This window comes from Schistocerca nitens, chromosome 6 (assembly GCF_023898315.1).
Source record: "Schistocerca nitens isolate TAMUIC-IGC-003100 chromosome 6, iqSchNite1.1, whole genome shotgun sequence".
NCBI lineage: Eukaryota > Metazoa > Arthropoda > Insecta > Orthoptera > Acrididae > Schistocerca > Schistocerca nitens.
The window spans coordinates 138,825,417-138,836,316 of NC_064619.1; the positions used below are offsets into that span (position 1 = coordinate 138,825,417).

General features: G+C 47.0%; 1 protein-coding gene across 1 annotated transcript in view; it reads left to right on the top strand.

Annotated features, from left to right (window-relative positions):
* LOC126262407 (F-box/LRR-repeat protein 14) overlaps nt 1–9,080 on the top strand; it is a 59,252-nt gene extending 50,172 nt beyond the window's left edge. The window contains exon 2 of the mRNA XM_049959032.1: nt 6,963–9,080. Coding sequence (XP_049814989.1) covers nt 6,963–7,517 — 555 coding nt within the window. The 3' untranslated portion in view covers nt 7,518–9,080. The remainder of the gene's footprint in view (nt 1–6,962) is intronic.
* Nucleotides 9,081–10,900: the final 1,820 nt, after the last annotated feature.

A 10,900-nucleotide genomic window follows, 5' to 3' on the forward strand; every position in this document is an offset into this window, starting at 1 on the left:
AAATGTGCTCAACTGCGTGGCATGGTTGCTTGCAGCCTTGCTGAAATAATCTCGGGAAAATATGGTTAAAAATAAAAGCAAACCAGCAAAAATTGCGGTAGTATATTCTACGGCCTCTCATCTCAATATTACTAACATTCACCCACCACATAGTCCACAACATGGGCAGAAAATAAAACTGTTAAAATTGTGCTAAAATTTGAAGTTAACATTCTTCACTGATTTATACACGGTAGGTTAAACTAAGGCGGTCTTGTAAACTGACATACGTCCGGCAGAGCGGCGTGCTGACCACATGCCCCTCCATACCCGCATACAGTGTCGCCTGTGAACTGAGGACGACACGGCGGCCGGTCGGTACCATTGGATCTTCATGGCGTGTTCGGGCGGAGTTTAGTGTAGTTTAGTTTCGGGTTAAACGAAGGGCTCGAATAAGGGAGGATGTCTTATGCCTAACAAAAATAGTGGATAAGGTGACCAACCTCATAAAACTTAAAAACAATCTGCTCTCTAACAATTTAGGAGCAAACGAAACACTAAATTTTAGAATTGCTAACACTCTTTTCTCTTTATATGCTAAAATAGAGGGGAAATCAGATGGAAAAATTAACCTTTGTCTTTTTCTGTAAATATAAGATATTAATTTTAAATGCAGTGTGGTGTAATCTATGTGGCAGGCACTGTACGTTCGAGGGCCCTCTAATAGAAGCAAGAACGTTGGGTGACTGATCAGACGTGGCTCATTGCGCGTCACTTTCAGCCACTTTTTCTTTCAAAATGGCTCTGAGCACTATGGGACTCAACTGCTGTGGTCATAAGTCCCCTAGAACTTAGAACTACTTAAACCTAACTAACCTAAGGACAGCACACAACACCCAGCCATCACGAGGCAGAGAAAATCCCTGACCCCGCCGGGAATCGAACCCGGGAACCCGGGCGTGGGAAGCGAGAACGCTACCGCACGACCACGAGATGCGGGCCTTTTTCTTTCCAACCTACGGTCGCAGATTCGAATCCTACCTCGGGTGTGGATGTTTGTGAAGTCTTAGGTTAGTTAGGTTTAAGTAGTTCCAAGTTCTAGGGGACTGATGACCTCAGAAGTTAAGTTCCATGGTGCTCAGAGCCATTTGAACCTTTTTTCCTGTCGCAGTAGGGGACATATCCGATAATTGCGGAAGTTCTGCTGTCGCAATAGGGAACATATCCGATAACTGCAGATATTAAAAATTTCCTTTGATTGCATGTTGTGAGTGGAACATGTAATCTTGTGATTGTGTTACTTGCCAAATAGTTGGACTGTTGAGGGCTATACATAAAATGATAGTAATGTCATAATTAGTTTCGTAGAATTTCCATGTGCCCTGTAAAAGTCGACAGTTGAACACTGCTCAAAGTGTTGAGAAGCATACTATATGTATGTTATGGACTTTTCAAAATTTATCTTCTGCGCCAGAGCGGGGACGAAATTGACACTCATCAATGTCCTTGGCGAATTACCTTTAATGAGCATCAGCGGCGTTCTGAGGTATTTTTTAGTATGTATCGTTTCGTCTCCTAATGATGAAACATAATGCGAGGCTGTGAAGGCGTTGTTACTTACGCTTGAACAAGCACGGAAAGTCGAATTGTTGTACGAAACTCCTCAGATGGTGTTACGAAACCACAAGAGTTGTACTGTTTGCGTTAGGTTGCACCAAGGCCCACAACATGTGCAGTTTAAGTCGTTATTATGAGAGCGATCATGACCGTGGCCATAGGCAACGATCGCATGACGTCATTCCTAGGCAACGATCGCATGATGTCACTACCCGACATTTGCGCGGTTGAATATGCACTTTCAGCTTTGCCGAGCTTGCGTAATCAGGAAAAATCGACTACGATCACTGTGCCGTGAGAAGTCCGCTTGTCTGAGGGGCTAGGGCTGCGCAAAGAGGAGAGCGCCCTGTGCGTTGCGCAACACGAGTAGCCAAGTCCTAGCGGCAAACATCGGCAGCGTCATTGTTTGTGTCGGAAGTGAACCAGTGATGACAGTTTAGATCGTGTCATCCGACATTCCTAGCATCGGCCGCGACGTCTGGTGGCCTGGGGATAGTACCCCTGTGTAGCTTCTGTGGATGTTTCTAGCATTAGCAGAGATAACGTGACGCAGTGAAAAATGCATTGGATCACGGCCTCATCACCTTGTCATCCTTCCAGCAGGCTGGGTTGGATGTTTATGGACAATTCGCCTCTATCTTGGTGTACTCCTTCTCTTGGTATTGTTCCGAGGTATCGCCTCTAACCTGATCCAACCACCTATTTGGGTCGTCCTATTGCTCTTTCTCCCCGCACATTTTTATTGAAGAATTATTTCGACAAGCGGTTATTTCATCGTCTTCACATGCCCAAAACTTTTCAACTGCTCAGTCCACAGTCTCTCGGTCATTGACAGATCTACTTGCGTCTCGCCTCTAATGTCTTCAGTCCTTATTTGAACTCTTCTAGTCTTCTAAAAGGCTAACAGCAGTAAATGCATTTCTTATGCTTGTAACTTGCTCAAATACGCCTTCTTAAACACAGCACTCCGAGCTGTAGGTCGAAATCGGCACTGGATACCTTTTAAACATGGCAACGTGGCCTGTTAGGCTCTCACAGGAACTCCCTTCCAGAATGAGATTTTCACTCTGCAGCGGAGTGTGCGCTGATATGAAACTTCCTGGCAGATTAGAACTGTGTGCCGGACCGAGACTCGAACTCGGGACCTTTGCCTTTCGCGGGCAATGCTCTGCCATCTGAGCTACCCAAGCACGACACACGCCCCGTCCTCACAGCTTTACTTCTGCCAGTACATCGTCTCCTACCTTCCAAACTTTGCAGAAGGTTCACAGGAGAGCTTCTGTAAAGTTTTTGCCGGTCGCGGTGGTCTAGCTGTTCTAGGCGCTGAGTCCGGAACCGCGCGACTGCTACGGTCGCAGGTTCGAATCCTGCCTCGGGCATGGATGTTTGTGATGTCCTTATGTTGGTTAGGTGTAAGTAGTTCTAAGTTCTAGGGGACTGATGACCACAGATGTTAAGTCCCATAGTGCTCAGAGCCATTTGAACCATTTGACTGTATTGTATGATCGTATTATTCAGTGGTAGTACTGCCGACAAGTGTATTGAAATGACTCGGCCTTGATCACTGCACAGTCTAGGATTTTTATGTCCTTTATCATTTCATTGAAGGCTACCGCAGTGGATACACCGGTTCCCGCCAGATCACCGATGTTAAGCGCTGTCGGGCGTGGTCCGCACTTGGATGGGTGACCATCCGGGCCGCCATGCGCTGTTGCCATTTTTCGGGGTGCACTCAGTCTCGTGATGTCAATTGAGGAGCTACTCGACCGAATAGTAGCGGCTTCGGTCAAGAATACCATCATAACGACCGGGAGAGCGGTGTGCTGACCCCACGCCCCTCCTATCCTCATCCTCCACTGAGGATGACACGGCGGTCGGATGGTTCCGGTAGGCCGCTCATAGCCTGATGACGGAGTGCTTTTTATCATTTCAGTGGCAGCAGCCTTGCCACAGTGGGCAGTGGTGACACCTGTGCCCATCAGATCACCGGCGTTAAACACGGTCTGGCTTGGATGGGTCTGCCGAGCGCTCTTTCAAGTCGGGTGCACTGAGCGCTTATGAGGCCACTTGAGGAACTACTTGACCGAAAAGTAGCGACTCCAGTCACTAAAACAGACCGGTCAGGGCAGCGGTGTGCTGACCATATGCCCCCTCCTTATCTGCATCCAGCGGCGCCCATCAGCAGTGGATGACACACTGTTGGGTTAGTACTGTTGGGCCTTCCGAAGCGTCTTTGGATGGAGAGAGTATCACTTCTTAAATCTCCGACAGTTTGCTTATCTGAAAAATGGCCGTGGTTCTGTGTTCCCATTAGGCCGTGTTCTACGTGAGTGACAGAAGCGAGCGACTTCTGGATACGCGACACTCCAGCGACAGTCAGCAGCATCGGGCGAAAAGCTTGGGTGTCCTGTGTGTGAGCGACCATGTAGCGCTACAAGATGGCTGCCTTGAACCAACCAGCTATTCCTATAAAACGGCGTCCCTAACCTGTAGAATACCGTAGCTGGAGAGTAAGGCTACAGAATTAAGTTTACTTAAGAAAATAACGCGAAAACGAATGCATGAAATTTACAAAGGGAGGAATGTCGATGCAGAATTTCATAAATATCATCAACTACGAAGGTCACCAGACCAGTTCTTCGAATAAACATAAATGAGCAGAGGAGCATTCGACTACCTCATCAATAAATTAAATACAATAGTTTTTTTACATGATCAAGAACTTTTAACAGCCAATAAATGCAGAGGAATGAGTACTACATGACTGACAACGCTAAATACAAATATAAGCACACAGATTGACACTATTGAGCAGAGGCTAGGTGTGGCGTAGGGGTAAGGTATACAGTTCCTGATGACGTGTATGCATCTGGTCCTGGGTTCGTTTCCAAGTTATTCTTCAGTTTTTACTGACTCAGTTACAATTCTGTATACTAAATTTCATGTATACTGTTTACACTGCATCGCTAAGTATATTTTTAAGGTCTTGCCAAAGAACTTGGTCTTCGCACCTATCCCAGTATATCACACACATTTAATTCCTAATAAATTACAATGAACCATGACATTTTACAGATATTTGATGTTGCAATCGTAATTCATCAGCAGTCAGTGTTAAGGCCAAGCGTTTCAATTACTCTAAATAGTCTTTAAAGGAAAGCTTAGTAAATTTTTGAAAAGATAGTCAAACGTTTTGTGTAATGATTTGTCTAAAAGTAGGACATAAAAAATATTATGGAAACGTTTGGTGCACCTCATTTTCTGTTCATCATCTCGAGCATCATTCAAAGTCGTGTAGAAATATTTCAATTTTACCTCAGCTTATTAATTAGGGTTTCGTTAATTACCCTGATTACTTACAGTTAAAGATTTTCATTCCAAACTAGACCTCATGCTGGTAACTTTGATACACCGTTTACCTGTTTCTCTCCCTTTCTTTGGCTATGAAAATTTGGACTAAACGTAATGGTGTAAGTTATAGGGAGTCTTGTTTTCGCTGTGCTCACGCGTTTACAAAAGCGTATCGAGTGTTAATCATATGATAAAATAGTTCTTTCTGCGTGCTGTCATTTCCAAAATTCGTTGTTTCGGTATCTTGAACCTTTTATGAGATACGATTTATACGTCCACTTGATTCCCGAAGCGCAGGGAAGATTCGGATGCGCTGCGAGCGACCCGTCTGCGGATATAACAAATGAAAAATATATCATTCAAGTCTAAACTTTAAATACAATTTAGATATATTGGTTACATTTCATACGCTATAATGTATGGCCTTAAATGAACTATACGGAAAGTCTACACAATGTGATTTTACCTCTGCAAATTCTTAAAAATTTCGTGTAGCCATGTACTCGATTTCGTGCAGCACAGTACCTATGATGAATAACGAAAATAAATTCAGACCTTTATCGTTTAAAGATATCAACCTATAGGTTGCGGAAGAATCAAATTTTTTCACTGAATAGTTTTCTTAAAATCGGATGTCAAGTAATTCTTAGCTGTTGTCGCGTGCGCTCCACTGCTTTGCTGAGAGGACACGTGGCTGTCGCTCTCTGTCGCGTGTGCTGCAGCGACGAGATTCAAACACGTTTGAATTCAAACGTCGCCAGGTGCGGCGGGAGACAGGCAGCGACACAGATGTCGCTCACTTAGGACACTTCCGTAACTTCACCTGCAGTTGTGGTTGGTCGCCTGAAGCTGTCGCGCACTGTCGCTCGCTTCTGTCGCTCACGTAGGACACGGCCTTAGACTGCAAGTCCCAAATAATGAGTGGTTAAGTTGGAAGAGCAGTTGAACGGAATGGATAGTGTCTTGAAAGGAGTATATAAGATAAACATCAACAAAAGCAAAACAAGAATAATGAAATATAGTCGAATTAAGTCGGGTGATGCTGAGGTAATTAGATTAGGAAATGAGACACTTAAAGTAGTAAAAGAGATTTGCTATTTGGGGAGCAAAATAACTGATGATTGTCGAAGTAGAGAGGATATAAAATGTAGACTGGCAATGGCAAGGAAAGCATTTCCGAAGAAGAGAAATTTGTTAACATCGAGTATAGGTTTAAGTGTCAGGAAGTCGTTTCTGAAAGTATTTGTATGGAGTGTAGCCATGTACGGAAGTGAAACATGGACGATAAATAGTTTGGACAAGAAGAGAATAGAAGCTTTCGAAATGTGGTGGTATAGAAGAATGCTGAAGATTAGATGGGTAGATCACATAACTAATGAGGAAGTATTGAATAGGATTGGGGAGAAGAGAAGTTTGTGGCACAACTTGACTAGAAGAAGGGATCGGCTGGTAGAACATATTCTGAGGCATCACGGGATCACCAATTTAGTATTGGAGGGCAGCGTGGAGGGTAAAAATCATAGAGGGAGACCAAGAGATGAATACACTAAGCAGATTCAGAAGGATGTAGGTTGTAGTAGGTACTGGGAGATGAAGAATGTTGCACAGGATAGAGTAGCATGAGCCGGCCGATGTGGCCGAGCGGTTCTAGGCGCTTCAGTCTGGAACCGCGCGACCGCTGCGGTCGCAGGTTCGAATCCTGCCTCAGGCATGGATGTGTGTGATGTCCTTAGGTTAGTTAGGTGTAAGTAGTTCTATGTTCTAGGGGACTGATGACCTGAGATGTTAGGTCCCATAGTGCTCAGAACCATTTGAACCATTTTTAGAGTAGCATGGAGAGCTGCATCAAACCAGTCTCAGGACTGACGACCACAACAACAAGAACAAGAAGTTGGTTCCAAGGTCAATAGGGCCGCACTAGTAAAGCAGTAGCAGTGCTGTAACCGACTTTCATGTCAATGAGGGCTTTGCCTTCAGCTTACTGACGGATGTGTTTTTTTTTGTTCTTTGTGCAGGACTGCCAGCGGCTGTCGGACGAGGCGCTCAAGCACGTGTCGACGGGCCTGACGACGCTCAAGAGCATCAACCTGAGCTTCTGCATCTCCATCACGGACAGCGGGCTCAAGCACCTGGCCAAGATGGCGTCGCTGCGCGAGCTCAACCTGCGCGCGTGCGACAACATCTCGGACGTGGGCATGGCCTACCTGGCGGAGGGCGGGTCGCGCGTCTCGCACCTCGACGTCAGCTTCTGCGACAAGATCGGCGACCAGGCGCTGGCGCACGTGTCGCAGGGGCTGTTCCACCTGCGCTCGCTGTCGCTGTCCGCGTGCCAGATCTCGGACGAGGGCGTGTGCCGCGTCGCCGAGACGCTGCACGACCTCGAGACGCTCAACATCGGCCAGTGCAACCGCATCACCGACAAGGGGCTCACCACCATCGCCGAGTCGCTGCGCCACCTGCGCTGCATCGACCTGTACGGCTGCACGCGCATCACCACGCAGGGCCTGGAGCGCATCATGCGGCTGCCGCAGCTGAGCACGCTCAACCTGGGCCTGTGGCACGTCAGGTGAGCCGCCGGCCCCGGTCACTGAGTCGACGCTCGACCAGACGACGCCCGCCCTCCTCCTACTCGTCGCCGTGCTGTTCGCTCGCTAGTCCTGTGCCGTGACGCCCACTGGACACCGACGACAGCCCCGTGCCGAGCGTCAACGTCCTGCCGCGTCGGTTGTCGAGGCTGCTGCTGCTCTGGTCAGTTACGAGTTGAAGCAGCAGGGCCGAGGACCATAAGGACATTGCCTCGGCTGACAATAGCACTTTTCTCCACGCTTGCTCGTATCTCGTCAAGTTATCAGCTCCCCACATTGTTGCAGGTGCAATAGACTGAGATTAGGATATATATATCTATAAATACATGGTGCTGTTCAAGGACTCAGTGCGGTTCTCTGTCGAATCACCAGCTCTAAATGTCATCAGTGTCGCACACTGTCGATATACAATAGTATATTAATACACTGCGACGCACCGTTTACTCTCTACTAGCAAGCTTTCAGGTGACAGTCATCTACAGATTAGGCCACCCTGCTGGGGCAGCTATTCCACAAGTATCAGACAGATATATTGTGTTTTGTGCACCAGCAGTTAAGGTGGTCGTACTGTGTCAGTTCTCCACCTTGCAACCCGAGTCTCCTCCACTGTAATTCCTCAACAAGTGGACGTCGACAGACTAGTGTACGGGTCTGACATCTACACCTACACAATGAATGGGCTACTGCGCCCCGTGCTGGTTCCGCGTAACTGACTTGCCATTACACGGAGCTCCACTTGTTGGTGGTCAGCCACGCAGATGATTAATCGGCGCCTTACTGGATGCAGCATTTCCATGTTTGAACACCGACAATAAATTATTTCATCTTCGGTAGTTGCCGTCCTAGGGTTCAGCAATGGACGTTGCAGTCGTCCTCGAGCTGAGAGGCAGAATGAAAGCGCTAGTGAAGTTGTGAGAGGCATTTGCTGCCGGCCAGCATGCCGTAGTGTCGCAGAACTGGAGAGTTGCAGTGCACAGCGGGACTACTACAAAAACTGGAGAGGCTGACAGCGTACTGTCAACTCTTGTGTATTGATTTTCAGCTTTCGTAAAGTTGAGTGGTTACTGTTATACACCGCCTTCTGGACACATCTCTGCCCAACAGCTCTTGCTCAAGTATTTTACTACTGCTGCAATTATCTGCTACGCGTGTATTTCGTTCTTGGGCACTTGTACTTTACATCTCACAAGGTTCATGCTGCAGTATGGTAAATAGTATGGACGACTGCTAGTTTCATTCAAATGAGGGCAGAATACGTAAATCATTTGGTGATACTAAGCTGATAATCTTCTTCAATGCCACCTGTGGATCACCAGAGATGTCGACTGTTGGAGATCCGTTCATCAGCAACACTGCAACGAAAGTAGTTCGCGGTAGTTGTTCGCTGTACTTTGTTCCGTGGTGGGAGACGACACTCATAACTTAGGCTGCTGACGGCACAAGCAGGGCCCGTCGCGCCGGCTCAGAAATTACACGTGTGGAGCTTCCCACTTTGAAATGTAACCATATTGCCTTTTAATCAAAATTAAAATTATTGTATAAATTTTACCTCGTGAGTACGTTTGCATTTATTTGACTCCTAGTGTGTCATTTCTGTTCTCAACCACATGTTCTACCTTCCAATTTCGTCAGTTCCTTTCTCTGCGTACAGTACAGCCACGCTTAAAGAAAGAGTCTTCTCAGTTGCATATGAATCAGGTGTTACGTACATATAAAATTCATCCTTCCACTTATTTATGAAAAACATGGGTTCTTCTCAAATTTTGTCGACTTTTCCACGACACCTGACGATACCCACGGTGTTCGTAGTCTATCCTTTTCAGTGAAAGCAGTGTGTTTGTTAGCATTGTTTAACTTGCCCATCTCTCCATATTCAACGAATTGGTTTCGACTTTCAATCCAGACTTCAGGAACGTTCCGATAGCCGTTGAAATTTTACCGCCACCAGTATTATTTGTCGCCAGCGACTGGCTCCTTTGGCATACGGAAGGCGGTTACCTGCGCAGCTACTGAAATTCGTGTTCTATCTGATAGCTGGAGCAACCTCTTACTCCTTCCTCGGAGTAGTACCTTAATCTAGATGTTAGTACAACCACTGGTTCTGTCCCAACGAACGGGCATTGTGCAACTGATCCACTTGCAAGCTCATGCAGTGAAGCACTGAGTTCGTCCTTGGATTCAGTTGTCCTCACACGAGCTGCAGTTGCCTCAAACAGTCCGTCATTCAGTGCAAACCCTGGAAAGTGAACATAACTCGTGCAGTATGCCTACAGTCTGGTGGGTCTGTCATTGTTTGGTACATAGTCACAGTTGGTGCCCAGCCTAGTAGATTCAACAGTTGGGTTTGATGCCGTTGGCTACTGCATGTTGATCGGGTTGGTAGTCCACTTCTCCTTCGTCAGGATGACCATCAACATTGTCATGTGGTGGTTCTCGCGAAAAGTTCCACTGGTCTCAGTTGCTGTGGCAGATTCCACATGTTGCCCACATCTGGTCTGATTGTATAATGAAGACTGCAACTGGTAATCCGTCATAGAATTTGTGATACCATTCCGAAGAAACCTGTCGCTCCTTCAAACTCATCAGAAGACAGGTGACGCATCGGACGGAACTTGTGATGTGTCCCGTCTGGGTCTTGGGAAGTTTCTGATGCCTCTCAGACAGCTGAGTGATGTGGGTATTCTCTGCTACTGATGTAACACACCAGGTTCCTCTCTTATTCTTGCGCACGCCCATCGTGCTCGCGCATCGCGGCAATCCGACACCCCAGAGGTGTATCATGTTGTAGTAGAAGTACATTCCTTTAGAGACAGGCCGGCTGAACTCCTTATCTGTGGCACAGAAACCGTCGCACATCACGGTGAACTCCTTCTCCCCAGCGTCTTCCATAAATCCCTCATCTCCTTCGATAACGAAAGGCTCTTGCCATAACGGGTTGTTAGGTAATGGTGAAGCTGTCTTGGAGAGATGTTGGCGTTTTGGTACGACGGGCGGCACCTGAGCAGTCGCCCCTCCAATCCTTGGTGTAGGTCTTGGTGGCCTCGGCTGCTGGAGGTTCTTCTCGTGGGGACTTCCCCTTGTCTGCCTCCTCCTTGCACGCGTCCGCGCCCTCTACGTTCGCCTCGTCCTCCCTGACTTTGGCTGCTCCATCCTCCTCCATTCTCCATGGCTCTCCAGTCTTGCTCCCTGCACTTATTGCCGCTTCCGCGTAGCGGTATGTCCTCTGTGAGCGCAAACACTGTCAAGGGCTCTCTGAGAAATGTTCTGATCACTTGCTCTTTGTTAAAAAGTTTAGAAAACTTGTAACAGAATTAAAGTATTGTCAGTATTTGTTATTCTGACAAACACTAAAGGATTTTGTATTGGTG